At 41.9% G+C, this 27,562-nt stretch overlaps 1 protein-coding gene and 1 long non-coding RNA gene across 2 annotated transcripts in view; one reads left to right on the top strand and one right to left on the bottom strand.

The window, feature by feature from the left end:
* LOC134398812 (E3 SUMO-protein ligase ZBED1-like) overlaps positions 1-8,316 on the top strand; it is a 126,273-nt gene extending 117,957 nt beyond the window's left edge. The window contains exon 8 of the mRNA XM_063126346.1: positions 7,892-8,316. Coding sequence (XP_062982416.1) covers positions 7,892-8,080 — 189 coding nt within the window. The 3' untranslated portion in view covers positions 8,081-8,316. The remainder of the gene's footprint in view (positions 1-7,891) is intronic.
* LOC134398813 (uncharacterized) overlaps positions 1-9,425 on the bottom strand; it is a 265,472-nt gene extending 256,047 nt beyond the window's left edge. Inside the window, exon 1 of the long non-coding RNA XR_010025460.1 lies at positions 9,371-9,425. This is a non-coding gene — a long non-coding RNA (uncharacterized LOC134398813). The remainder of the gene's footprint in view (positions 1-9,370) is intronic.
* Positions 9,426-27,562: the final 18,137 nt, after the last annotated feature.

The following is a 27,562-nucleotide window of genomic DNA, read 5'->3' as shown; positions in this document are numbered from 1 at the left end:
CTGTTTCATGTGACATCTATCTCACAAGAGAAGAAAGTGCAGTGTTGATATCCTTACAAATATAATGAAAATCCAACAGCCTTTCCCCCCTTCACACCAACCAAGTAGCTCATATAGATCATAAATAGCTGCAGCACAGGTTGGCCTGGTTTGGGGCTGTGATCGACCGGACTCTGCTGATGTCATCATTCCCAGACTTCGGTCAGGACTGACTCCACTCACCCTGCACCTTTCCCCATTGGGGATGATGTGGAGCAGGCAAAGCACTCAGCCCAACACTGCTCTTCCCAGTAGAAGCACTATGTGAAAGAAATTCCCTTGTTATCCTCGTTGTGTGATCAGATGACAAGGGGGAGGTTGAAGTTCTCTCAGTGGGCCAGACAACCTAGAGAAAACCTTTTCCCAAGTCCTATTGTCCTTTCCTTCATCACACTACTTCTTACCCAGAGTCATTTATTTTTGCTTTTCAGATTCAGAGGGAGAACAGTCGCTCCTTGGAAGTCAGTCTGCCCTCAGGGGCTTCCTAGAACCCCTAACCATTGTTTGGCTACGGTTATGGGTTGTGATTCCTAGTGTGTGACAGGTCATAGTGTGCAGCAAATCTTGTTCAAACACTAAACAAGATCAAACAAGTGAGGGAGTCAGCCTAGAGAATTTAAACTTTTATATTTGGGGGATGGATTGTAACTCAGTGGTCTAGCATTTTCTTTGCATGTAGAAGGTCCCAGATTCAATCTCCAGGTAGAGCTGGGAATGATCCCCGTCTGCCAGTCAATGCAGGGGACAATGCTGAACAAATGAACCAGTAGCCTGATTCAGTCTAAGGCAATTTCCTATAGTGGCAAGCAAAAAATTGTGAACCCTTTAGGATTGTCACATATTTCCACTCTAAAATGTTATTAGATCTTAATTAAACCTCATAATCTTAGATAAAGATCAATAGATAACCTGATTAAACAAAGGGGGAACAAACTTGATGCTTTCCCAACATTTTTTCTGATTGTTGATCATGAACACTAACATTAGCCAAGGCAAGAGTGGCCTGCAGATCCTTATAACTCTGGGGTTCATATTTTTACTTCTTGGATGATGGGACTTACTTTTGAATAAATATGCCAAGATGATCCAACTAAAATCTATTTTGTGAACTGCGAAGCTCTCATAAAATCTTTGTTTTAGAATCAAGAAGGATATATTCTAACTCTGTCAAACCGAAGAACTTAGCTTAACTTAAATACTGGGCACTTAACAAATAGGAACAGTTAGTTCTTACAACCATTAACTATGACCACAGATAATTCTGCTTACCATTGGTCATAGTGGTACGGTGTGAAGGTACGAATATGAACGGAATCCCACAGCATGAGATTGGAAGCTGCAGTCTCCAGGAATAAAATTTGTCAAGAAGCTATAGGCTGAGCAGGCAGCTGATTTGCGTGAAATGAGTAAAAAGTTATGTGGGGGGTTGGGGATGGAGATAAATGAGACTGAAATCCTTTAACTCAAGAGGAAAATGATATTTCAAAGCAACATAGCACTTGCTTTTTTCCCCTCCTCTTTTTTTCTCCCATGGAACTAATTTTTGTGAACCACCCAGAGAGCTTCAGCTATTGGGCAGTATAAAAATGAAATAAATAAATAAATCTTTTGAGTTTCAGATATTAGAAGAATTGGATTTTCTGAGCACAACACCTTTCTTCCTGACTCTGTTAGGCTGACTTTATACTTAAGAAGAGTTATGCTGAGGCAGTGCAATGTTTTGTTCCCACAGTGGCCAATAGATGCTCCAATGGGAAGACCACAAGCAGGACATGAGGGCAATTGAGGCTTTTCCTAGAATAATGACATAATGCATCCCCTTAAGCGATTCTGATTATTTTGTGTGGAGTATATGTAAGAGGCACCTGATTCATTCCAGAAGTGGTTTTTCAACAGAAAACCCATCTAATTCCACCAGTATGGAAATAACTTGCTAATGTGAAGCATATTTTAAAATTTACGAAGGCACAACAGCAAGTATCTGGACCAAGAACAATCCAGTTCTAGAGGAGAAGCCCACCAATGGCTACTAGTCCTGATGGCTATATGCAACCTCCAGGATCAGAGGCAGTAAGCCTGTATACACCAGTGACTAGGGAACATGGGTGGGAGGGTGCTATTGCACTCCTGTCCCGCTTGTGGGTCCCTGGTCAACAGCTGGTTGGCTACTGTGTGAACAGAGTGCTGGACTCGATGGACCCTTGGTCTGATCCAGCATGGTTCTTCTTATGTTCTTAAATCCATGGCAGAAAATTCTTAAGCTGAAATAACACTTATGAGGACTTATGAGTGCTGTGGGATTTTATCTGATTTCCCCCTAGATCAGCAGACCCACACACCCCATGCCGATTTCACCCCATGCTGATTACTGATTTCTTGAAACTGCTCTTATCCATGTTTAGAAGAATCAAAAATGCCATGGATAGGCTTGTGCCCTTAGTTTCAAAACCTAATCACTAACATGGGGAGCAGGGGATGGAGTTTGGGAAAGACAACTGTAAAACTCGCCATGGCTCCTGGAACTGTTTGCACAGGTGTGGCATTGTTTGGTTTGGGTCCTGGACAAGATGAGCTATAAATCAAAATGATAAATAATTACAAAGAATGACCATACTGGCATTTAGATATATATTGATAGCCTTTAACCTGTATATTGTTAAAATCATTACCAGGCAATATATTTTCTAAACTTTACTATACTTAATACTTGCATTTGAAGTGGGCCGTAGTTTAGTGGACCAGGAAATGAAAACAACAGATCCAAGTAACAAAGCTATTGAAAATATTAAAGGAACTAATTACTAGGTGATCTGTGGATTGGATTCAATAACAGGAGGTTGAGGAGTGGGGAATGTATCCTGCTAAGTTCCAGGGAAATAAATAATAGTTGCACTGGACTACAAGTATGCCTTGTTCATTTCATTGAAGCTTAAGCAGATGTTTCTGGCAAATTATATGCTTGGTATATGTAAGTACGCCTTAAGGTGGCGGGGGGGGGAGTGTTTACTGGTGATTGGTTGTGGCCAAATCCAAGAGGGAGACATCCCTTTTTTCTCCCTTTCATTCATCCATCATCCAGTCATTTATTCTTCCACTTATATTGTGTCTCTCACTCAGGGCTCCATCCGACGAGTGTTTTATTGCATGCTCATTACTGGGCACTCACGGATTTTTCGCAGGTCCCTCATATGACATCATCTGCCTCCCGTGCGCCTTCCGCCCCTTCTGGCCTTCCTTGCGCCACAAGAAAAAACACAGGAAGTCCGAAATATTTTTAAAACTGGAAGTTGCTGCTCTCTCCTGCTGTGTGCAGGAGAAGCAGCATGATTAGAACGCCCGACTGAATGGGCCTTGTGTTTGTTGTTTACTTCCTGTTTTGAAGCAGGAAGAAACTGAGCAATGAAACCAAGATCAGAGAAGCGACAGTAGGAAGCGTGTTTTCCCACGTGTGATGGACCTTTCAGACACACACACACCATCACCATCACCATCTCAAGGAGGTAGAGCAACACAGACTCATACATACCCTCTCAATTCTCCCTCCCATTCTTTTTCTTTTATACACACACATCCATCTACCCCCATTCCTACACTTGCCTTCTATTTACAGTCTCCCATTCATATCTTTCACCTATAAACATAATTTCCTTTTGCATATTGACACACTTTCTCCCATTCACATGCTTATCTTCCATTCAGCTTTCCCTTCATGCTGCGTTGGGGAAAATATATTTCTCTTTCTTCTGGTGAAGCAGGGAATGAAACACAGCAGGGAGGGAGCAAAATTATATTGCACAGGTGGGGGAGGGCAGTGAAGACTTCCAAGAGCTGAATGTGGCCTGCAGGCCTTGAGTTCACCCCATGTGCCTTAAGCTAAGGGTTAAGCTAATTTGACACTTTATTTTTGCCTATGTAACACAACAAGCAGTTCTCTCCCCAAAAAATTCAGAAATAATACGTGGGTGGATGGGTGTTTATAGAAAAAAATCTTCATTTGTTTTTAAATATAAGTATGAATTGTCTGCATTTATATTGTGTCTCACAATATAACTCACAATGCTTCATCTGAAGTATTTTGAATAGATAAAGTTATTAAAATCAGTAGCAAAGCTATCTTTTCACAGCTGAGTGCAATTGAAATTGTCTGCAATTTGCAAAGGAAGGCTAGTTCAGTTGCCTTTCTGTGACTAGAAATGTTTGGTGTTTAATTAGCCTTGTCTTTGTGAGTAATATAAGTAACCTTGGAACTAATAGCACAGGTTAAACCTTTCTATGGAGGATACAATAGCTTTGTCAAATATCTCTTGGGTCTTCTGCTTTGTTCCCCAGATAGAAGGGTAAATGAGGAGGATTTAAAAGGAAAACAAACTAGGTGGCAGGAAATGGGAAGGTCAGAGAAAGAGAGATAGAGGAAGAGAGAACAAGAACAATAAATAAGGATAGGATAGGGTACATATAAAATGATGTGCAAAATGCAAGTATTGGTATGTCTTTTGTGGTTTTTTTGCCTTGGTAAATATTTCTCTGCAGTGTTTGGAGAGGACAGCCTGTAGATTACTGTACCAAATTGTCTGTCAGTTTCTGTTGACTTTGCAGTCTTTGCCTTTACTTAACCAGGATGACATTTGCACAAAATATAAACTGGCTTGTTAATTTAACCTCTTGTGTCTCAAGTGTTCAAAGATGTTTAGCTTTAATTGTATCTATTGTGTGTGTGCATAGCATATCTTGGCAAGATAAATACCTAACATGGATATCATTGGGAGAATAGACTAATTATTTCATTTTCTAACTCTGTATTACGCATGCCCAGTATCATATATGTAGTCTTCAGTCTTCAAAGTCTGTGTAAAGGTTTTTGTGTAGCTCTCCATGTTAGTGAATTTCTTCCAATCTGCCCCAGTTGCTATAGTGATTCATCATTCATTGCCCCCTTTGCGTTGCTGTGGCTGGAAAAGGCTATCAGTAAAACAGGCTTGGATAATTAGTTTTCACATAAGTCAGAATCAGAACCATGTTAGCAACTGCTCTGTCTTGGATTATGCTAGTAAGCTATACTCATGTTAGCTGTTGAACCAGTGTTTGGCATGTGTGGTTAGACCAAATAAGATAGAAGTGTTGTTGGTGGGAGGTCAAGTGTTCTGGGAGAAGTAAATTCTCCAGTTGTTGATGAGCCATTTGTTGTTTGTCAAAACACACATAGAAGGTCTGCAATCTTAGGGGGTGCTTTCAGACCCTACGTTGGTTTTGACCTTTAAAATCCTTCATCTTCTACTTTGGCAGATTTCAAACAATGCCTCAACTTCTATGAACCTCCCCTCCTTTCCTAATAGTAAGTGGATAAAACCCTGCTTGACGTTATCAAGGTGTTGGCAGGAGAGGAGCAGAGCTTTGTCTAGAGGCTCTGGAATGACCTCCCAGAGGAGCTATATCAGTGCACCTCTGTAATGTTCAAAGAGCATCCTAAGGCCTACCTATTTAGGCAGTTTGGAGAACTGAACTGTGCTTCTAAACTTTTATGGGTCTGTAGATTTGTTTTGCCATTGCTGTCCTGCAAATTGATTCACAAAAAACCCTCCATAGCAGAATATGCAGCTGATGGTTTCCCACCACTTTGGTTTTGTGTTATGATTACAAGATAATACTAATAAAATTTAATCATGTTTGCAAGCTGCCTCTAATGGTTGGAGAAGTGGGACAGAAAGTTAAAATAAATAAATAAATCTCCTTTGGTAAATCCTCAGTCTCAGTGGGTTCAAGTTATTGATTTTTTCAGTTGAAACAAGGAAATTCTTGGAAAATGTGGATCAATGAGAGACATTATCATACAAATCTAAATCCATAATTAAAAATAAAAACACCCCAGGAATGTTTCAGTTTACATACTTTAAAATAATCTCTTAAACATAAGGCAAATGGTATCACATGAATACACATTGTTACTTTTGATTTGTCTTTGTGGTTGACATGTACTAGTTTTCCCTTTGACAGCAGAGCACTCTGATGATAAATCTTTGTGTCAAATGAAATCCTGTAGTTTACCTTGCTATGCTGGATTAAACCATGCAATCTTTATTTGCTGTCACCCCAGTTGTCGGGGTCTCTGGTTCATATCGCATTACTGGATGAAATGCATTATACATACAGCCTACACCTTCATCTGCTTGTGGCAGATTAAAGAACATTTCATCCTGGTGAAATGAGTAATTACTCTAGAGATTTCCATATCGTTGCTTGCTTTCAGAAATGCATTAATTCTGCTGCTGAGAAAGGAATAACTTGCCAGTTATGTGGAACACTGCTGTATACCGATTGAAAAATCTTGGATCAAACCCATGGCAGTGAATAAGCCCCACTTTCCAGTAGCTCTCCAGGCATGCAGTGGCCTCTGGTTCTATCCGTGTACAAATTTAAGCAAAAGGCCAGAGGCTGACATTTGCAAAGAGATTAGTGATTTTGAAAACCCTCAGTGTTAACTTAGCCAGCTTGAATCACCTGATGTTCAGAAACGGTTGAAAATCCTACCAAATCACAGTCAGGCCTTTAAGGCCATGGTGAGATTTGTCATCCTGCCTAATGAATATAAAAGCATCACACTCAGTGCTTCTTTAAAGCTGAGGAGCCACATCAATAACTATATCAAAATTACCTGTTCTTTTTCTTTCTTCAAATGGTCCTGTCCCACTCTTGAAAAATTGACCTTGTAACTTTTTTAATCAGACCACTTCCATGGTTAAATTTTAACCCTTTATAGGTGCCCTGTCTTTCCTTCTTTTCTCTCCTCATTCACCTTTTCTTTCCTCTTTTTCCCCCTTTGGAATGAAATTGAATAAGCAACATCATGTTTTGTCATAAGAGCTCCAGCTATTGGGTGGTATAGAAATGTAACAAATAAATAAATAAATAAATAAATATCCCCCACCCCTTAACTGCTTCACAATGGCTTAAAAGCTTACGGAGTGGACAATGGTAATCCACTGCCTTGCACACACTCCATTGTGTGTGCAAGGCAGTGGATTACAAGGAAAGTAGATTGTTCACTTTTTATTATTCTACCATAGGAAGGAAATGGAACATTTCAATTAAAAAGAGAAATAATTCTTAGTTGAATTGTTTGCAGAGAATGAGGGAAAATTATTTCACATCTAGGCAAAACTTATTTGGGATTCTAAAATGCTGAGGAAAGTATTTTTAAAAATAATGTTAAGCACATCTTTTTACTGGAAACGGAACCAGTTTAATTCTCATGGGTTTCTTCCAGCAAAAGTAGGTTTTGAGGTTCCTTATAGTTCCCAGAACTCTTTGATCAGAGTGGTGAAAGATGGGACATGGTAGTTAAACTAGTCTTTGTTTTGTAGTGCAAACAGGGCTATAGCAAAAGGAGTAGCAACCGCACATGGGGTACAAGAAGTGACTGAGCTAAGTAGTTTCTAAGCAGCAAAGAATTCCCAACTCTCTTAAAGAATTACAAGGGGAAGGGATGATGGCAAATTGGAAATAGAGATGAGTTGTAATGAATGCATCTTCTTTGCTTCACCTTTTCGGAGACACAGTACTTTTAGGAGACACAATACAGACAATAGTCCTTTGTTCACAGAACAACTAGCTCATAGGCTACACGTAGCAAAGTCTGAAGATGAAAAAACTTGGCCTGAGTGACCTTCAGTCTCTTCCACCCCTTTCCCTCAAAGATGTGTTGGAATCTTGGTGTTAGGTGGGCTCACCTGAGAATTTAACTCTTATTTTTTCCCCTGCCTACCAATAACCAGTGCTCGCATTTAGCTCGATGAAACTTGTTCACTGTAATTCCATTCTACTTGTTTAATTTCCATTCTACTTGTTTAATCCACAGTCCCCAGAAGAGGGTGCATCCACATCAATCTATGCAGCAGTTTCACCAGAGCTAGAAGGAGTTGGCGGCTGCTATCTTTGCAATGAGCAAAGGACAAATTCTGCTGGTGTCTCCTATGATGAGGAGTTGCAGAAAAGACTCTGGACAGAAAGCTGCAGACTGGTTGGGATTCCTGATTCGGCACCATAGAGGTCTCAAAAAATAGCCACAGCTTCCTGCGTGAATTCAACACGTCCCACAGGCCTCTACTGGGCAGCATCACTCATACTTCCGGAATTCACTGTTCAGTCACACGAGCAAATATGAACTCTGTTTGAGCTACTAATCTGCTAGTGGTGGTGGTGGTGGTGGTGGTGGTGGTGGTGGTGGGCAAGATATTCCCAACTAGAATTGTGTGTATGGTGGTTTTGAATTTAACCATCCATTTTGTAATCATGATGTTTCAGTCTGTGATTAAAAAAACACAAATCTTATGGAGAAATAAGGGTTTTCTTTAAAATCAACAAAAGGGACTGTCACTTGAGGCTAAAACATATTCAACTTGAATATGTGAACTGCTCAGAGAGCTTCGGCTATTGGGCGGTATAAAAATGTAATAAATAAATAAATAAAACTTAGGGGCAGCCTCTCAAAGCTCTAGACGTTTTATCTGCTTTTCAGTGGCTCTTAGAAGTTGGAGATTCTTTCCTTTAAGCATCCTTACACCTGCCAGAAGATTCTACGAATGATCAGCTATGTGCACATAAGCCAAAATCCAGAGGTACCAAATATGGCCAGAGGAATTGTTTCCCCTTTGAATGGCAGACACATCATTTATTTATTTATTTTATTGCATATTTATACTGCCCAACAGCCAAGGCTCTCTGGGCAGTTCACAAACAACTGTGAAACAGAGGTCAAAATCTCCCTTGGATGCAAATAACTGGTCACGCAAATACATCAAAACCATAATACTGTAACTGTACTCTCTAAACCAGACCCTCTTCTATACAACAGCGGGATTGCTTCTCTTTGAATTTTAACCAGAATTTTAGTTGATTTGAATCAAGCCAACGAGCGTCACACTGCAGCGGGAACAGCAATTTATCTCCTGAATTTTTTTTATAGTGCAGTTATTAATGCGCATATGTGCACATACGCACATTTACACATACGAGGCTATGGCTTATAGATAAGGAAAGCTTTAAATTTTATCTGTGGAGCTCCGCAGATTCATAGAAGAGGAAAAGCGAGTGGGGAAAGGAATGAAGCAGAAGACGAGGATGCAAGCAGGGGACTGAACAAGTCTCCTCTCTCTCGCTGCCCATTCACCCCTCTTTGTTTTCAATGTAAAAGCTCCATCTTAATTCAACATGAAAACAGCGGGAAGGAACGAGGCAGCCCGGGGACGCAATAGGTGGGAAGGCAGGAAATCAGACAATCACTTTGTCCTTCCCTCAAAGTTACGCCCACATGTCAAAATGCGATTTTGACAATGACACATTTATTTATTTACTTATTTATTACATTTTTATACTGCCCAATAGCCGAAGCTCTCTGGGCGGTTCACATAACCATAATGCAGTGCAAACTCGGACATGATCCAAAAGTTGCAGTAAATCGCAAATGCGAATATGCAAATCGCATTAAAAACCGAGCACTACGGTAAATGGACGGCTGCATCATGTGACCTGAAACACGAATATGCACATTTAGGTCGGGGTAAAGAAGCTGTATAGACAAGCCCTAGGAGTGTTGAGTTTGTTCCAGCCTCAGGGCCAAATTCCATTTCAGAGAAGATCTTGAGGCCCGCATTCTAGTGGTGGGAGAAGGAAAAGAGAGAGAGACTGAAGGCAAACTGTTATGCAGTGCCATAAACACAAGCATATTTTAGCTTGAAGCTATTACTGCCAGTCACTAAGCTTTAGGAGAGGCATTTGAACCGTAAAGAATAGAGAATGCACAAAGGCTGGGAAATCACCAAATGATTGTGGGTTGGAGAAGGTGGGTAGGGGGTGGCCTGGACATCTGGAGAGCCCTGGAGGGTTGGATTTGGTCCCTCAGCTGGCTGGATTTGATCTCCAGGCCTGAGGTTCTGTACCCCTGATGTAGCAAAACTGCTCACACAAACAGCTCAAGATGTGGTGCTTAACACACACACACACACACACACACACACACACACACAGAGTTGCATTACGAGAATGGAGATGTAGGTGTGGTTGGAGTAAGGCCTTCAGATGGATGGGAGGACTGAATGCCATGAAGATTCACTAGGGAAACCTACAGACTAACTGGAAATGGTTGTGACAGACCAGCTTTCACCAGGAAGAGTCGACCCAGCCAGGAGGAATCCAGGAAGTTAAAAGTTCTGGGATACTGATGGCAAAGTGAACACCGAGGAATGGCTGAACGGGGCTTTGGGAATCCAAAAGGGGAGAGAACAGCACAATACACTTTAACATATGATCTGAGTGGAGCGTTTATCTTGTTATAATACTTGCAGCTCTTTCTGTCACAGCAACTGCGATCCTGGACATGTGTAATAAAGTAACTCTGCTCTTGTCTTCTCCCTTGTTTTGAGCACTTGATTTATTTAATAGTCCCCTTGAAGCTCCCCAAAACAAAAGGGAAGTTTTTACCTTAGCTGGCAGAAATGCAGTTTCCCATCAAAGAACAGTTAACATTTGGTACAGATGTTTATCACTTGGGTGGGAGACCAAAATCTTTTGGAAAGCTCCCAGGCAGATGGATAAAAACAAATGTTAACTGTACTTCAGTGGCCAAACATGGGCACTGCCGCTTTTGAATCATTTTACTTAGCATTAAGAGATTTCAAAGGTCTACCCACCCACCCCACAAAAAAAGCACATTCTCAGGAATGAATCCGGCAACCACATTAGTATTGTGTGGGGAGGTATTTTTCAATCTGGCTATACTTGCAAGGATTAAACAATGGCAAACAAGTTGTGTGTGACCTTCCTTTCACTGTTCACTACATGCAGAAGCTCTTGGCAGGCTTATGAAAGCGCCTGTTGATTTTTCTACACAGCTTATTGAGCCTTTCTACATGAGGCTTTTATTGTGCACTCATGATTGCTCACTCACAGTAGTTTGCAGGTTCTGTACACAATGTTGTCATCCTCCAGGGCCTCTCCTGTGCTTTGCAACCATTATTACAGTTTGGTTTTTAAATCCAAGGAAAGTTGGGAATTTTTTTCTGAATGGCATATTTATAGCGTGTAATTGTGCAATTTCATTATACCACAGTGCAATCTAATGGCTGTATAATGACACTTGTAGAAAGGAGGAGAAAGGAAAAACCCTGGAAAAAACATGTGTAAAGGAGACGATCTTAATCCCAAAAATAATCCAGAACCAGAAGCCCTGGAAAAGGTGTGGGATAAAAGCCTCATGTAGAAAAGCCCATTCTAGGTGCAGGGACAGCTTCTATTCACTGTTGAAAAGGGCATGTGCTCATGGCCCATCTCTGCAAGAATGCATTTGAATGCAGGTGACAAGTCTTTCGCTGAACTGAAAACTAAAAAAGCAGTGTGAATTGCTTCTGGGTCACCTAGTTTGTGTTTTCAGTCAATGATATAGCATATTCTCTGATTTTGTACTTCAAAACTGCCGTTGCTCAGCATTCTCCAGAAGTATCAATATGAGAAAGTGGTCGATAAGCGGGGTTGGGGGGGTGTCCAGCTGACAGGGCAGAGGGGTCTCTTTCCCAAAAGTCCTGCATGAAGAAATGCTCAATTCTAGCTGCAAACAGTATCTAATCATAGCCTTCTCTTACAAGCACTCCTCCCTTTTCCCATGAATTTTATTCTGCCTACTTGATCGTCTAGTTTTGATATTTTGCTTAGGCAAGGTTACAAGATACTCCTTTTGTCCCCGTGTCTTAGATCTTGTCCATGATCCTCTGGGACTGCCACACTTTTTGGTTCCTAGGTGCTGATTCTTAAATCATGTCCCCATTTGTGTGCTTTGTCTTGAATGCTCAAGCGTGGACTGCTTTCTCTGTTGAGTTGGTCTATGCCTGCACGTATTTTGCAGGTTCTTAGAAAGTGTATTGGTAACCCTGGAACACTATGGAATAAACCAACTGCCAGGTTTTTCTAAGAGAAAGTGTTGAAGCAGTGAAATAAGAAAGGAGTAGAAGCTGAATATTAAGAAAATGTTACTAAGTGAGGGGCAGTTACCTCCAAGATCACACTGACCTCAAAACAGATTACCTTCACCCATGGGATACAATAAGGTAAACACAAGTCTTTCATGTTTTCCCCCCTCTTGCCTTGTATCCTCATGTGCATCTCTGGTACCATCCTTAGACACATTTTTGTAATATTGTATTTGTAAGATTTCAGAGAATACATTTTTATAACCTAAAACACACATTTCCTATTTGGCTTGCTTTTTCTCATCCATGGTTACATCTCACAGTAACCATGTGGAATGTGCCAGCAATTTCATTTCTGGTACTTTCCGTCTTCTTATTTGGGAACCTAGTCTAAAATTATTTTCACTTTGTTTCATATCCACTGCTTTGCCCTTTCCTGTTCTGTCGATGGATGCCTTCCGTCAGTGGAAGAGCACCAGCTGGATACCAACCTACATCTGTTATATATACATTTTTATACAATGTTTAGTTTTAGAGTAATAATAACATTTTGTTGTTAAAATTTTCACTGTATGTGAAATGGATGTCTAGAAACCATTTCAGCTGGATAAACTCTCTGGTTTCACTGAAATTTTCAACTATGGAACTATGAACAGCTTAAAAGCTGTGGTTTCACCTTTCCACTATATTTTGTAAATCGACCTTTTTCTTAACTCTTTCAAAACAAGAAGAGTCCCCAGCAAGGGGATCCAGAAGACATCAAATTCCTCTGGGTATCCCTCGCTCTGCATGCCTGGAAGCATGCTAGGCAGTTCTGAGCTGGTTGCTGCCGTTTTTTTCCTAAAGAAAGAAAACAGCAGCAACACAACTTCCTAGTATGTTTCAAGCCTCCATCCTCCAGAACCTTTTCCCTTTTGAACAAAAGCCTTGACACCCACGAGTATATGACCTTTTCTTACATGCAAAAAGATCACAGGTGGCATTTTGCTTTTGGTCTTGCTTCACTTGAACTCATCGACTGTCTCAATTCCACCACGCTACCAGCCTTCGTGTATATTTAAGCATACCCCTTTTATCTTTCTTAGCAAAAATATAACAGCAACTTATATTGTCCAAAGAAATCCTGACCTCTGTCTGATACTACAGTATACATGATTACATTATTATTATTATTATTATTGTTATTATTATTATTTATTTATTTATTTATATAGCACCATCAATGTACATGGTGCTGTACAGAGTAAAACAGTAAATAGCAAGACTCTGCCGCATAGGCTTACAATCTAATAAAATCATAGTAAAACAATAAGGAGGGGAAGAGAATGCAAACAGGCACAGGGTAGGGTAAGCAGGCACAGGGTAGGGTAAAACTAACAGTATAAAGTCTGCTAACAGTATAATTTAGCTTAAGCACCCTAGTATTCTTTAGCGACACTATGCCTGGCTTTGCATGTGTCTGCTTCTGCTTCTCACAATGCAAAAATGGCAGGGAGGCCAGATATAGTATACAAGCTCCAGTTAGAATCAGCTGTTGGACCATTTTTAGAATTCTGATTATTTTTGCTGCCAAGAAAACATGGTGAAAACATGGTCTATTTGCTCAAAAAGCAAAGCACAGCTAAATAAGCTTTTGAGCTCTTCCAAGTTCAGTTAAATCCTGTACCAGTGTTCTGTGGTTGATAAAGAGGTGGATCTGGGAGGCATGAGTTCGAGTAACTCTCTAGATTCACTGGCCATATTTGCATGTAACTATAAAATCTATGTGCCTATTGGACCCCTTCACATGGCCAAACAGGTGACTGCCAGGGGACCTGGTCAGCACAGACATCAATAGGGGGACACACAGTATGAACCCTCAACCCGTCACACGTCCTTTCAATGCATTATAGTGAACACTTATGCACACACACTGATCTCTAGTTGCTGATCTCTAAAATAGAGTGGACAATGAGTAGTGGCCTTGCACAACTCCCACTCATTTCAGTAGAATTTTCACCACAGAATGTTACCCATAACAGCTGCCTCGAGGAGAATGGTTGTGAGAACAAATGGACTGAAGATTCATACAGCATTTTGGAAATTACAACCGCTAGTATCAGTTACAACTACTAGCATAACAATCCTGGATGCTTTTTCTTTTCTTTTTTTAGATTTTATGTGAAGACAAATGGACAATCAGGGAGAGCAATCCTATGGTCCCAAGGACCACAGGGTTCTTCGGAGTTCCCCCCACCGAAGCTACAGACACTGCTAGGACCTTGGAAGGGGGATTCTGTGAGAGGGGAGGGATTCTCTCCCTCCCCTCTCACAGCTGCTGTGGAACCAACCATGCTGGCTGCTTCCCGCGGTCACAAGCAGCCTTGGAGAGGTCAGAAAAGGGGTGTTTCAGTGGAAGGGGAGAGAAGAGGCCAGGACATGAGGAATCCTCTGGCTTCTGCAACCTCAGTCCTGTGCTAGTGTGTCCTATCCAGATGGGCTCATTGGCCCATTTAGAGGAAAAAAGTAAATGATGGAGGACAGAGCAACAAAAATAGCCTCTGTTGCTCCTCCCGCCCTGCCTGCAGCAGCTTCCATCTCATGAGGGCACAGCCCACCTGCCTGAAAACAAGGGCCTGAGAATGATGTGAGTGTGAGCTCAGACCACGTTCTCCATTTGAGAGTGTCTGCCTGCCTTGTCTTCACCCTTATATGAGGAGACAAAATATTCTGCATGCAGCTTCATTGTTCCCACCCACAAAGCTTGGCCCTCGCTATCTATCCACCTGTCTTTCCTACAATGCCCCTTATGAATTGCCAAACAAGAGGAAATGCCTCACAAAAAAAGAGAATGGAGGAGGAAACAATTTTGCATAGAATTTGCATATGCTACTCATATGAGTAGATGCAAATTTAGAAATATTTTTTTTAATGTGAATGGAAATCTCACCATAGGGTAGAAGACTATGACCAGGTGACCTGTGTGGCTGCATATTCAGCCTGCTGTCCAGGTGCTAAATGTTGATGGGGATCAGTCCTTGTGGTTCTTTATGTTTACCCTGGAAGCAGGAAAGAAAGCTCTTCAAATAGAGGATGATCTCTGTAAAAGGGGGCATGTGGCCACCCTAGGACTCCACAGTCTTCTTTCTTCCAATTCTACTGCTTTCAGTCACTCTTGATTTGCCGTTCTTCTTCAACAACTCTGTCCATTCTCTAGCACTGTCTGCTATGGACAATCATGTGACACCTCCTCCACCTTCTTTGGAAGCTCTCCTCAACTCCCCCCTTCTATAAAGTCTTTGCCTTCCCCCCTTAACTCACAACCCTGACTGTAACAATGCATTTAATCGCCTGCACCCCTTGAATCTCCCCTCCCTCTAGTTTCTTTCCCATAGTTGAAATTTAAATTGTAAATCAGTTAGAGGAAGGGATCTTTTTCCCCCCTGCTTAAGCCAACTGCAAAGCATTGGATGCACTGCTGGTGGTGTGGGAATGAATAAAGAGACATCTCATCCACATATTTGTCACTCTAATGTCCTCATGATGCAGCTAGGGCTAGGCCCCTCAGCCCCAAATGACCACCCATAAAGCAGGAGGTGATGGTTGCATGCTCCAGCACCTGGGCTGTCATGGGTACCCAGGGCCCACCAGAGCTGAAAGCATCCTGACATTCTTATTTTAAACAAGAGAGAGAGAGAGTTGGGGTGGGCAGCCAGGCACATACATGGTTACAGATGTTATTTTGACTTTAGAAAAAAAAATCCCTTTCTACAACAAAATCAAGAAAATCAGGACAACAGATGCAGACTCCATTTTATTCCTGTCATCGTGATGGTGCCATGATTTAAGAGAGTTTCAAATGCAAAACTATACATGCCCAAGAGTATTTCATTTAATTTATTTTTAAATCAGGGCTGGCCAGGTTTTTGTGTGTGTGTGTGTGTTTTGTTTTTAGGGGAAGGCATGCGCTAAGGTACAATGTACAAACAGTTGTAAAGTATGGAATAGTGTCTGAAAGGGGAAGAAGAGATATTAGTTGTGTGTAATACACCTGGAGGTGTAAAGCCCCCACCCCCTTGTACAACTATTAAGTCCAGGGTCTAAAATGACCTTGCCACACCACTGAATTTATTTCTTTTTTTTATTTATTTCATTTCATTTCTATATTGCCCAATAGCCGAAGCTCTCTGGGCGGTTCACAAAGATTAAAACCATGAAGAGCATAATAAAACAACCAACAATTTAAAAACACAAATACAAAATACAATATAAAAAGCACGACCAGGATAAAACCACAGAGCAAAAATTGATATAGGTTAAAATATGAGATTAAAACAGCAGAGTTTAAATTTCAGTTAAATTAGGTGTTAAAATACTGAGAAAAGAAAAAGGTCTTCAGCTGGCGACGAAAGGAAAACAATGCAGGCGCCAAGCGAACCTCTCTGGGGAGCTCGTTCCACAGCTGAGGTGCCACAGCAGAGAAAGCCCTCCTCCTAGTAGCTACCTGCCTCACTTCCTTCAGCAGGGGTTCACAGAGAAGGACCCCTGTGGATGATCTTAAGGTCCGGGCAGGCACATATGGGAGGAGGCGTTCCTTCAAATAACCTGGCCTCAAGTTGTTTAGGGCTTCGAATGTTAATACCAGCACTTTGAATTGGGCCCGGACCTGGACTGGCAGCCAATGAAGTTGTAGAAGGACTAGCATGATATGATCTCGTCGGCCAGACCCTGTTAGTAGGCAGGCTGCCCTGTTTTATACCAGATGAAGCTTCCGGACCATTTTCAAAGGCAGCCCCACGTATAACGCATTGCAGTAATCCAAACGAGAGGTTATCAGAGCATGAATAACTGTAGCTAGGCTATCTCTGTCCAGATAAGGGCGCAGTTGGTATATCAGCCTGAGCTGATAAAAGGTGCTCTTTGCTACTGAGTTCACCTGTGCCTCAAGTGACAGTTCTGGATCCATGAGCACCCCCAAACTATGGACCCAATCCTTTAGGGAGAGTGCAACCCTGTCCAGGACAGGACAAACATCACCTCACCGAATGTGGCAATGTGCTGAATGTGGCAATGTGCTGAATGTGGCAATGTGCTCTACCACTGGCACCCACGGATGCCTATGTAAGAAGGCCCTAGCGTGCTTGCATACTCCTGACCACCTCAACATTTTGAATGCTGTCACGTTATTTGGATAAATGAAGTGGCGAAGCACCACCATAATGGGATCAGACGCCATTTATCAAGACAGAAGCAGACACATTTTGAGTGTGAAAGAAGATGGCACAGCCGCCCTGAAGTGGTTGCTTCTGCATTTTCTCTCATCTCCTCCCTGGTCTACCCCTCCCTCGCCATTTATTTTCCCAATGCTTTCGAGCAGACATTGCTCTGTGGATAATGTTTGCAAATGAAAACAGTGCCGGCATGCTAACAAAGTCAAGAGGCGGAGATAACATTGCTGCCACAAAAGGTTACCAGGGAGAGCGAGATCACACAGCTCTGATTAGAAAGCTTGGCAAAGGGAAACGTGGACAGACAGGCACTCCGTAGGCCAAACGGGCTGTTTGTTATTTGCATACATTTGATTATATGCAACGTTACAAAGAAAAGGGAAAGGGCCTGGCACTGTTCGAAGGAAATTAGACTGTGATTACTCTGTGTTAATCGAAAACTTTTTCTTGAAGGCTCTTTGGATGCCATATGCTAGAAATGTGTTGGATGCATTAACTATAAAGGAAAATGAACACATCTCTGCTTCCAATTCTGGGGTTGCTGTTGTTGTTGTTTTTAATGTTAGTTATTCCAACAGATGCTCAGCCACAATGAGATATACGCTTCAGAAAACTGCTTTATGTAACAGCTGAATTTTTAATAGAATCTGTTTGTTTTTCTTCCGAAACCATAGCTCTTCCCACAGACTGCTTCGCCCACTAGGAGTGAAGAAAAATATTATCTTTACTGCTGCAAAAGGTAATTTTAAAAAGAGGCATGCAGAGCAGAGTGGCCCAATATTGATTTGCCTTCTGCAGGATTTGGCCTTTAACTGTGGTTTTCTGTTACAAAGCACTCGGTCTGTGCTGTAAGTCTTCCACGCAGTCCAGCAAGCATGACTGTTGTGTAAACTCCGTTCGCTCAGGGTCACACGAAGCATGGCATTATTCACTTCTTTAACCCTTGTGCAGGCTGATTTTTTTAAAAAAGAATAACCAGCATAAGTGAGGGTTAAGCTGGATTGGGACCATGGTATGAGGGGCTTTAACTGTCCCAATCAGATTTTCCCTCTTCCCATGCATGCACTTGCTATTTTTAATGGCAGAACAAATCCCCACTTCCTCCATGCCATGGTTTCAATCCATCTTCCCTTCCTTCCCTTCCCTGTGATATTTATTTTTATTTATTTATTTATTTATTTATTTATTTATTTATTTATAAAATCATCCTACACTTCTCTGATTTGGCAGGCAGAGGGCTGGAGTCTCTTGCTCAGTAATCTGTGTGGATTCAGAATCCATATGTGATCTGTTCCTCTGCAGTCCCCTGATTCTTGATTTCTCTGGTGTCACCAGACAGCCTAGTCCTAGACAAATTAAGACACCTTCCCTCCTAACTGGAGTGCTAACAGGGATGAACCCAGTTGGCCCACCATTGTTGTGCGAACATCCAGTAGTGTGGTAATTTTAGATTCTGGATGTAATCACTGGGGACTTCTCTTTAGATGGTAACATGCATTCTTTCATGTCTTCCATGATGTCGTAGGCCAGACCTGCTGCATTTGGGGGCCCTCCTGCTCATTCTGCCAAGTGGGGTCCCAGACTTCTGCACCAAAGTCCTGTCTTGATGGCACCACAACAAGTAGCACTGTGGAATTTCTTACAACAAATTTTCCCCTTGGAGAGACTGAGCTATAGGTGAACTGTGGTTGGAGCGCCTCTAGATTCTGGTACAATTCTTTATTGCTCTACTCAGAAGTAACCCCCATTGAGCACAATGGGACTTACTTCCAGATAAGTGTGCACAGGGTTGCACCCTAAAACTACTATGAAACATGAGATCAGGACAACTCTAGTAAACTTCTAAATATGACACTGGACAGTTACTTTGATCGATTGTGCCCACTATGGAATCCAATTTAAGTCAACTTTCTTTTTAAATAGACATGTATTGCTCTTCCTTCTGATCAATCAACAAGTCAAAAGACTTTCCCAGACAAGAAGACACACATCTGGCTACATATCCTAGGCTCTGCTTATTTGAAGCTGCTATCCAAAATACACTTTACTTGAGAGTAAGTCTCATTAATTTCAATGGGGTTTACTTCTGAGTAGACATAGGATTGCAATGTTATTCTGTTTAACCTTTCACCTGTTGTGTGTCTCTGTCTGTCTGTTTGCTTACTTGACACACTTATATGCCACCCAGTAACATTCTCAGGATGGATTATGGCATCGATTTGCTGCCTTAAGGTTTGGTCATATTTGCACATTTGGTTCCCCTTTGTTCACTTTGAGTGGGGTGGAAGAGCAGCATGTGCTTATGAGATAGTTAGTGTCAATCTTAGACATGCTTGGGTTCTTATGAGTTTATTCAATAGGAAATCAAATGTGCAATAAGAAGTCTGATTACAACTTTGTGTACACACAAGAAGAATCTAGAGAGCTGTCAGTTTGAGGCAGGTTTATGAATACACTTCATCAATAGTGCAACAAAACATGCACCTGAAACTTATTTATTTAAAAAAAAAATTAGGAAGGGGGAAAGCAACAATACCGTCTTCAGTTTATGTTTAGGGATCTTGCATAAAAGACATTGTTATTACGACTGTGCATCCATAATATGAGCCAAAATCTTATCAGTGCAGTAGATTAGAATGTGCGGAGCACAAGATTAACAGCTGTCTAAGGGGATCCGGTACAACGATTCTATTTGCCAGTGCTCCTCCCTATATCTGAGGGCAGCCTCAGGGATTTCTTAGGCATAATCTCAGCATTTAGTCTTTCTCACCACATAATACATTAAGCTTTCCATTTTCCCAGTTTCCCAGAGCTTGTTCACCCATTCTCAGATTTAGCGGTACCGTGGATTTTCTGGTCATCATCATCACCACCACAGGTTTTGTTAGCACCAAAAGATTAGTACAATCTGTTGATCTTCCTTGGATGTAATAGCCTCACAATATTATAAGAGAACAGTCACCAAAACATAGGGTAATTCATATCCATGGATATTATAAATGCTTTTTAGGATTGAACAGAGTGCTGGACTTGATGGACCCTTTGTCTGATCCAGTATGGTTCTTCTTATGTTCTTCTATGGCACTGCCACCACATATACATAAATTGTGGATAACATATCAAGGCAATGGTCTGTCTGCTCTCCGCATAGCCCTCTTCTGGGGAGTGCCTTGACGATGTTGCTTTGCCACGCGTTCCCTCAAAACCCTGCAACATTGCAGCTGCAGGGTAGGAGCAGCAAATCTCGGCAAGAGGGATCATGGGCTTTCCGAGCAGCACCAGCAGCCATACAGCTCATTGAGCCAGCACCCTGCCTGGCCTTTCTTTGTGTCTCCTGACCTACCCCGGGCCTCGATCTGCCCCTGGAATGCCCCCAGCCTCAATCAGAAGTGAGGTCACCACCAAGAGACACATGGCTCATCTACACCAAGCAAGATATTCCACTCTGAAAGCGGTATATAAAAGGCAGGATCTACACTACTGCTTCATAGCGGTAATGAAGTGCACTGACAACTGTTGGGGCCCATGACACATCTACACCAAGCAGGATATAACACGATGAAAGTGGTATGAAAGCAGTATATGGTATGTGTCAATGGGCCCCAACAGTTGTCAGTGCACTTCAATACCGCTATAAAGCAGTAGTGTGGCTCCTGCCTTTTATATACCACTTTCATAGTGGAATATCTGCTTGGTGTAGATGAGCCCACAGAAAAGAAAGTAGTGACCTTGGAGTAAAGGTCATGGTAAGTTAGCGACTTTTTAGGAGGACAGTTTTGTAGGAAATGCCTCTGGTGGCTGCAAGTTGGCTCCACTGTGCAGCCACCACAGGGTATACAGGGCATGTAGTCAAGTCCCTGCTGTTTTTACCCAGATGCTGTCTCTGATCCTGAAGGTAATATATACACATCATTAGTAGCTGTTGATCCTTATCCTCCATGGATTTCTCTCCATAATCCCCCTTTAAAGCCATATAATTTGGCAGGCATCACTCCATCTTGTGGCAGCGAATTCCATGGTTTAACAATGTGCTGTGTGAAGAAGTATTTTCCCTTTATCTATGCTGAATCTCCCACCATTCAGCTTTATCGGATGTCTCCAGGTTCTAATATTATGAGACTCTTCACTTTCTCCACACTATGCATAATTTTGTACACCTCTTTACTTGCCTGCTTTCTAAGCTAAACAGCACTATATGTAACTTTTCCTTACAGGGGACTTGCTCCAGCCCCGGTCAGATTGGTTGCCCTCTTCTGCACCTTCTCTAGCCCTACAGTTTAGTTTGCACTAATCTGTCCCCACCCCCTTTGCCCATGATTGCAAAAATGCTGATTCATGGACTTGTGTTTATTTGCTAGCTTCACCACTTCTTCCTTGGAAAATGAACAGGGGATTAACAAAGCAGTATCCTGATTGCTGCTATCCGTGTGTAGCTGTCCCTATGTAACCCTTCCACCTCAACACACACCGTTCCGAAACTTGTAAACTAGCTAGCAAGACTGCATTGCCTCCTTCACCCACATAAAAAGGAAATAAATAAGACATCACAGAGAATCATAAATCAACTGAGCCAAAGGGGCCTTGTCCCCTGTGTTCAGCAAGAGTAAAATCCACATCTCTTCAGAGAGAATATTTGATTGAAGATATGATGACGATGATAATGATTTTGATAAGGAAGAATATAGAAAATATACATTGGAATTCTTTGTTGCATTTCTTATCAAGGTCTATAGAATTCAGTTCAAAAAAATGGTATGTAGCCCAGGAGACAAAGCAGACATTGTCGTTTAAAAGGAGAGCGAGGGGAGATTTCAAACCTTGATTGTATATAGCTATTTATTTATTTATTTTATGACATTTCTATACTGCCCAATAGCCAAAGCTCTCTGGGCAGCTCACAACAATTAAAACCATAAAATACAGCATGATAAAACACAATTTAAAAATTTAAAAATTTAAAACTATAAAATAAAAATAAAACCAAAATAAAACCTTACAGCAGTGCAAAGATTTAAAAACCAGTAACAGATTTAAAACAACAGAAACCAAAAGACTGAAATGCCTGGGAAAATGAGAAGGTCTTCATCTGGGGGTGAAAAGAGCACAACATAGGTGCCAGGTGAGCCTCCCTGGGGAGCTCATTCTACAATCAGAGTGCCACAACAGAAAAGGCCCTATTATTATTATTATTATTATTTTATTTATTTATTTATTTATTTATTCATTCATTCATTCATTCATTCATTTCATTTCATTTCATTTCTATACAGCCCCATAGCCAAAGTTCTCTGGATAGTTTAACCACTCACCTTTCCTCCTTTGGTGGGGGCTTCTGGAGAAGGACCACTGGAGACCATCTTTGGGTCTAGGCAGGTATATATGGGAGGAGATTTTCTTTCAGGTAACCTGGCCTGAATTTTAAAAAATATTTCTCTACTCCCTGCCATGTACAATACATCTAAGCTGTTTACAATGATGAAACTACAGTACAAATCACATCTAAAACAACCAACTATACAACAAACCCAGCAGTCGCAAATTAGAAGTCAAAAGAAAGGTGTCATAGATCAACAAATGCTGAGCTGAATAAAAACGTTTCTAAGGCAGGATCTACACTACTGCTTTATAATGGTATTGGGGCCCAGGACACATTCCATATACCATTTTCAAACCACTTTCAGAGCATTATATCCTGCTTGGTATAGATCTGGGCCAACATGGGCCTAAACTGTAATGGTGTATGTTTTTTTTTTTTTTTTGGTGTGGGGTGGAGGGATTCCAAATGGGGGAGATGGGGTGGCTGAAGTCACTTGCTTGAGATCCAAATGAGCACTCAATCCTCAGTGCTCGTATAGTGTATTGCTATAGATCAGGGTGTACTACCTGTTTGGCCTTGAGGGCTGCATAGGATGCTTGCTGAGATGGTGGAACCTGCACATGTATGCACACACATTCGCATACAATTCACACATATACCACCCACTTACATTCAAATCCAACTTCTACCCAAGAGGATTTCAAAGGTCTGGCACTTGTTTTGATAAGATAAAATCAATATTCATCCTAGAAACTCCAGTTCTCAAACCACTCAGCCACCCAGGAGCCCTCACTCATAGCCCCTTTCCCTCCTGTAATTAACTCTCTTGCTGAAGGATCCTGAGATCCCACATTCTGTTATTTTATTTATTTTATTTATTCCCCCCCCCCTTAAGGAACCAAAGGTGGCATACATAATCTTCATCCTCTCCATTTTATCCTCACAACAACAACCCTGTGAGGTAGGTTAGGCTGACTGGCCCAAAGTCATCCAGTGGGTTTCCGTGACTGAGTGGGGACTAGAACCCAGATCTCCCAAATCCCAGTCCAACACTCTCGCCTCTACACATCCTATTAGCTAGATCTTTTTTCAGAGGGAAAATACAGGGGGGGGACACTCTAGAATAGTCTCTATGGTTCCTGCCATGAAAGCCCCAGCAATTTCCTCACTAAAATGCATATTTGAACATTATTTCCCCTAATATATGGATTTTTGTATTCATTTTCTTTATTAGAGAAATCTACTGCAAAATTCAGAGACCATATGAGTTTTGGGTCTCATGATGATTTGAAAGTGCAAAATGAGATAAGTTTTTATTAAAATACAGTCTGACCAAATTTCTCTCCCATCCCTGCGACGAGTCATGGCTCATTTTTCTGTGGCGAGCGCTGCATTGTTATTGCCTGAAGGGCATCAGCCCCTTTGCTGTACCACTTCAGCTTCTGGGCTGCAATCTCCTGTTTGCCACTGCCGCTGAAGCGAGCCCTGAGGACTGGGCAGTCGATTACGTAAAGGAAGCCAGGTTATTTCTAATGTTCCTCCTGTAATTTTAGATAGAGACGTTTCCAGAATGCCTGCCATTTGGGAGGAAGCCACTGCTCTCCTTCTACTCAGCTAGCAGCTTTTGAAAGAGAAAACTGCCCACCCGTCTCAGCTGTCCAAGGATCCCTGGGCATTTCTTATTCTATTGGAGCCATAATGCAATGAATGCTACCCCCTCTTAGATTCGACAGCCGTTTTAAAGAAGAGTGTTCCTATACCGTATCTCATTAAATGAATTCAACAGCATAGCAGGCAAAAGAACGGCTGCGGGATACAATTCATCCCACAAGGCTGCCATTCTCGCCTAGCAACAATAGACCCGTGAAAGAGACGAGTCATCTTAAAAGGTCCATGCTTGGAAGAATGGGGAGCTGAGCTTTTTGGGAAATGGTGGGATTCTTTTGTGAAGCGGCTTTCTCTTCTCACATGTGTGTTCTTCAAGCCTGCTGGGGATTTCTTGTTATTATTTATTATTTTAGTTTATTTGATAGGGCATCTTAGGAGTCCACAAAGTACACTGTGTTCCTTTGGCAGTAAAAGAGCCAAATACCTAGAACTCTACTGCTATCAAACAACAAATATTCCAGTCATGTTCCCTTTATTGCCTGAGCTGCTCTGCCCATCATCACAATCCAGGAAAGTGCTTGGGGGGTATGTCTGTCTCTGAGAATTATGCACTAATTGTATCTATCTAACCAACTATCTATCTAATGACCAACAGTACTTTGGAATTTAAAAACAGACAGGCACATTGTCTCTCTTTCCTAGCCATTGGCTCATCGGTTGTGATGTCACAGGAGGCTGGGACAGTAGGGCAGCTGGATGAGAAGAGGCTGGGGGCAGGTTGAATTTAATGGATGTGAGGGCAAAAGGGGAGGGGTGAATTCATAAGGGCAGTGTTCTAATTACTACGCTGTGCTGAAAATTTCAATCTTTCAATTGTCGCCATTTTGTGGGGTGTGTGAGGAAATGAAAACTCAGGTGAAAGAAGCTGGGAGAGGTGAGAATTTCAGAAAATTTTCTCCCTGGTGAGGGGAAAATGGTTTCCACATACTTTTTAAAGTGTAGGCAGTTGTTGGAGGATCTTCTTTCTATATAATTATTGTTGTTGTTGTTGTTGTTGTTGTTGTTGTTGTTGTTATTTTAATAAAACACCCCCAGCAGTCACAGGAGCCCAGGAGTTCTTCCTGAATGTCTATTAGAGAGGGTGAGGTCACATGGTCTCCAATAGGCATTCAGATATGAGGAAATCCTGTCCCCCTCCCCAAGGAGAAAATTCTCCAAAATTCTCCCCCTCCCTACGAAAAAGGCAGGAAAAAATGCCTCTGTCGCAGGGGGAGAAAAAGTTCCCCAAAGTAGGGGTCAGGATTCTGCACAGCACTACTAATTACAGGGAGCCCAACAAGAGCTGGGTCCTGTTACTTTTACTGCTGCCTCGCTACTTGTCGTTTTTGTTTTTATTTATTTTGGGTTTTTTTGTTTTGTTTTTGGAAAGCTGTGGGGGGACTTGATTTAGCTAAAATTGGTGGGAGATTTGGGATTTAATTAAGAATTAACTCTTTCTCCCTCCCGCAATGACTCAAGTACTGGGGAAGGGAGCAGGGGGAGGAGGAATAAAAAAAAAGCAGAGGGTCAAAGTTAGGAAAGGTAAATGATATGAGAGGCTAAGGAACATAGGGACTGGTGAGACAGAGAACTGAGTTAAACAACTGGCAGTTGAAGAGCCATATTTTTAAGAGTTCTCTGAAGGCCATTTTAAAGCTAACCCTGAAGAAGGCCCCTAAAAATACGTGGGCTGTAACACATTGAGCTTTATTATAAAGAAAGCAATCTTTTATAGCATTTTGATAGGCATTCTTTCACTGTGGATTTGTGGTGGGTGCTTTATGGTTTGTTTATACCCATAAGTAATGCAAAACCTACAAATGATGAAGACATTGTAGAGCAGAGATGGAGAACATTTGTCCCTCCAGATGTTGTTGGACTGTAACTCACCATTGGCTTTGCTGGGTAGGGCTGATGGGAGTTACAGTCCAACAACATCTGGAGAGCCTGTTCTCAAGGGCAAAACTAGTGGTGAGAGTTGCGTGAGAAGTATCTACATGCTCTGGATTTGGTTTTGGGACTAGGGCTCTGAATACGTGGGGGACTGTCCAAGTATTGCAACATCAATGTGCCACCCCCCCTCCCCATCATGGTGGCCATGCGTTCAGCCTGCTTGTGAAAGGAGGCCCATGCAAATATGGCTGCGGCATGGGAGTGTGAAATCTGGGCCAATCAGAGTCTGAACAGCCCGAGTATAAAACCGGTTAAGAACTATAAACTAATCTAGTAATTTGAATGGAACTGAGTGTTAAGTTCATTATACAGTGCTTTATAATCAGGCTTCCATTCAATCTCAGAAATGCCATCTGAGATACATTATCAATCTCTGCACCCCTCCCCACACCACTTTAATGAAAGATGCTACTTTTGCATCTTTGCTGTGGCAGTCAGCTACAGGCACCATAACTCCTGGACCTGGTGACTGTGGCTGACTGGTTTGCCTCAGGCTGAAGTAGCTGGGAATCAACATGGGCAAGGCTTTGCCCACAATGAAGCACGTGTCCAAGTGATGATGTGAGGATACTCTGAAACTGAGAGACAAAGACATGCCCAGGAACCACTGATCCAGACCTATGTTCTCAAGGCTAATTCAATGATCAGCCTATAAGTGGAAACTACTGGACTGGCTTGTCCCAGTGCCAGCTCCAGGTTTTCAAGGGCCCTTAGGCAATGGGCTCTTGGGCAATGGGCTGCACCTTCAATGGCCCCCCTTCATCAGTGAGTTGACCTTCACTCCACCATTGTCACTAGCTGTTCCTCATCCTCTTTCTCATCCTCGCAAGGAGCCAGTAAACAAGTCAGCAGTGGCATCTACTGCCCTTCCTTCTCACCACTACTGTTGTCTTGTCCAGAGCAAGGGGCAGGTGAACCAGAAGATTGCAATAGTGAAGAGGAGGAGCAACTCTAGGGGGCTTTTGTCAGTGGGCCCCTGCTGGAACATTGGCCCTCAGCAGCTGCCTCACCATACCTACCCTTGTTGCCAGCTCCGGTTCATCATTTGGAAATGCAGTTTTGGGGAGGGGTAGGTGAGAAGAAACTTTAACCTTCACAATATATATAATACAAATAGAGCTGCTCATTAGAGCAGAAGCAGCTTCATAACACGCTGATTCAAATCAAAGCTGCCGCTTGGAATTACTCTTCTTTTGTCAGTGAAAAGCACTGCATTTAGAGTTATGAACAGCTCATCCTTGTCAGAGCAGGGAAATCTCCAGGTTTGGAACTGCCAGACACACACTGTAATTGGCTTGCTTATACAAATCAAGGAGAAGAGACAGAGAACAAAACATCTCAGGATAGGACAAGATCCTTGCAGGCACCTGCTACACCCTGGTAGTTTGTTGTTATTATTATTATTATTATTATTATTATTATTATTATTATTTATTTATTCATTT

This window comes from Elgaria multicarinata, chromosome 5, assembly GCF_023053635.1.
Source record: "Elgaria multicarinata webbii isolate HBS135686 ecotype San Diego chromosome 5, rElgMul1.1.pri, whole genome shotgun sequence".
NCBI lineage: Eukaryota > Metazoa > Chordata > Lepidosauria > Squamata > Anguidae > Elgaria > Elgaria multicarinata.
The sequence above is the reverse complement of the archived record's forward strand: the minus strand, read 5'-3'. Positions and strand labels throughout refer to the sequence as shown.